Source organism: Etheostoma spectabile, chromosome 23 (genome assembly GCF_008692095.1).
Source record: "Etheostoma spectabile isolate EspeVRDwgs_2016 chromosome 23, UIUC_Espe_1.0, whole genome shotgun sequence".
NCBI classification, from domain to species: domain Eukaryota; kingdom Metazoa; phylum Chordata; class Actinopteri; order Perciformes; family Percidae; genus Etheostoma; species Etheostoma spectabile.
In genome coordinates, this window is record NC_045755.1 from 11,884,818 (window position 1) to 11,887,304 (window position 2,487).

Here is a 2,487-nt window from a genome sequence, read left to right on the forward strand (position 1 = left end):
TCGTCTACATCTATGCTCTTTTTCCCACGTCCCTTCTTTTCCCAACCTCTTCCCGCTCCCATCTTTCCTCACCTCTCCATCTCTCAATCTCTGCTTCTTCCTCCTCAGTCGATACTCTCGGAGGTGGAACAGGCTGTGTAGGAGGAAGTGCCGGGCAGGGGTCAAATCACAGGTTTTTTATTGGCTGGTCATCTTCCTGGTATTCCTCAACACTCTGACCATTGCCTCTGAACATCACCAGCAGCCTCAATGGCTAACCGATGTACAAGGTATGTAAGCACATTCATACACACTGACATTCACTTACACACAAACACTGACACACCACTATTCATTTAGATCATAGCTATATTATTTAAATTTTTGCATTGTCTTTCCTTATCCACAATTTCTCTTTTGCTATCCCTTTTTACGCTGCACTTATTTGTTTTTTTAAACCCCTTCCACATTCTTCCTTTCTTTTGTCCTTTCTTTCCTCCTCCTCAGACATAGCTAACACAGTGTTGTTAGCGCTCTTCACTGGTGAGATGCTGTTGAAGATGTACAGTCTGGGTCTGCAGGTTGGTGGCTAACAGTAACTCTCAAATTAGTTATATGGGAAAATACTGTTGTCTTTAATACATTCTAAGATTGTCAAGAGAATAGTAAACTTGTGTCTCCTCTACTTGCTACCTTACATTTTGCTTCTCTCTTAACTCCGCAGGCATACTTTGTTTCGCTCTTTAATCGCTTTGACAGCTTTGTAGTATGTGGCGGAATTCTTGAGACCATTCTGGTGGAAACCAAGATCATGTCTCCTCTCGGCATCTCTGTGTTACGTTGCGTACGCTTGCTTCGAATCTTCAAAATTACTAGGTTAGTATTGAAATTTTTAACGTTGACAATGATTAAGTATCCCTATATCCTTCCACATACACAAACATTTGAAAGTCACCTGTTGCATGCTCACATTAACTGGATGTCTCTTCCCCAGATATTGGAACTCCCTGTCCAACCTGGTGGCCTCCCTGCTAAACTCTGTTCGCTCTATTGCTTCCCTGCTGCTCCTGCTCTTCCTCTTCATCATCATCTTCTCACTGCTCGGCATGCAGCTCTTTGGGGGAAAATTCAACTTCGACGAGACCAGACGCAGTACCTTTGACAACTTTCCACAGTCTCTGCTCACTGTGTTTCAGGTAATGATACTGCAATTGTTTCTGGTCGGAATGTTCTGGACCTTGTTTTTCCCCTTGTTTTTTATTCTTCCATCCATAAAATAATGATCTTTGTCTTCTCCATTTGTATAGTACAAAAAGTCATTTAATCTAGTGTGAGTCTTAGAATGAAATGAAATGTAATACTGTAGATCACTGTCACAAGAGTGACTTCTTTCCAATAAAAATCTATCTCCTATAATATTATCTGTATGCAGATGAGATTTGTATTCCATATCTTTCTTACTCCACAGATCCTAACAGGAGAGGACTGGAACTCTGTGATGTATGATGGTATCATGGCATACGGTGGACCGTCCTTCCCCGGCATGCTGGTCTGCATCTACTTCATCATCCTCTTCATCTGCGGAAACTGTATCCTGAGCCCTAGATAAAGTATTTACACAGCAGCCTAAATAATGTGGCTATGACGGGAGGTAAAGGAGTTATAAATGATGACACTGAAAAATCCAGTCTGGAGCAAAGATTCAGCCAAACTTCTATTTTGATTCTGTTAAATTGCATTCCATCAACCAGATAACAATCTGCCTGTTTGTGATTTGAATAAGGTCTAACCCCTACTTAGGATTTAGTTGCAGGAGGGAAGAATGTGTTTTGTGAGGGGATACATTCATGAAGCCAAAAATGTTTACTTGAGGTCACTGAATATCTTTTCTTAAGTACTTCAGTGTCTTTTAGATGCACAAAGGTTTCTAATTACTCACTTAGCCTACCAGCATTGTTTGCAACCAACCACACTGCTTATCGGATTGGTCTGCCACATCCTTAGCTTCACCTCTCTGAACAGATATCCTACTGAATGTCTTCTTGGCCATTGCTGTTGACAATCTGGCAGACGCTGAGAGCCTGACATCTGCCCAAAAAGAAGAGGAAGAGGAGAAGGAGAGGAAAAAGCTGGCCAGGTACAGCAGAAAGACAAAGAAAGACATGCAGACAGTTAGCTAAGGAAAAGAAAGAAGAGGATAGAAAGCTTTTTTTGGGTCTCACAAACACACAAACAGCTAATAGGGGCAGAGAGGAAGTGGAAGAGTTGGTCTAATTTCAATAGGATCAAGGGAGAGCTTTTGCTTACAGTATCCTGGATAGTCAGTTCTTCCCAGAAGCGCTTAAGGATCCTGATTCCAGAACCTCAAAATTAAAGTACTAAAAATGCGTATCAATTAGAACATAGACATATTATTATGTGTTTAAGACAGACAGACATTTGCTGGCTTTGCTTTTACTGTCTTGCCAGTGTTATAGAGTAATATTTGTCTCTCATTGCCTACAAAGG

At 41.2% G+C, this 2,487-nt stretch overlaps 1 protein-coding gene across 9 annotated transcripts in view; it reads left to right on the plus strand.

Moving 5' to 3' along the window:
* cacna1c (calcium channel, voltage-dependent, L type, alpha 1C subunit) overlaps positions 1–2,487 on the plus strand; it is a 199,899-nt gene that overhangs the window by 160,261 nt on the left and 37,151 nt on the right. For all 9 annotated transcript variants that reach the window (XM_032504750.1, XM_032504753.1, XM_032504751.1 and 6 more), the window contains 6 exons: positions 109–269; positions 487–560; positions 704–855; positions 974–1,175; positions 1,448–1,568; positions 2,002–2,116. In XM_032504750.1, coding sequence (XP_032360641.1) covers positions 109–269; positions 487–560; positions 704–855; positions 974–1,175; positions 1,448–1,568; positions 2,002–2,116 — 825 coding nt within the window. The remainder of the gene's footprint in view (positions 1–108; positions 270–486; positions 561–703; positions 856–973; positions 1,176–1,447; positions 1,569–2,001; positions 2,117–2,487) is intronic.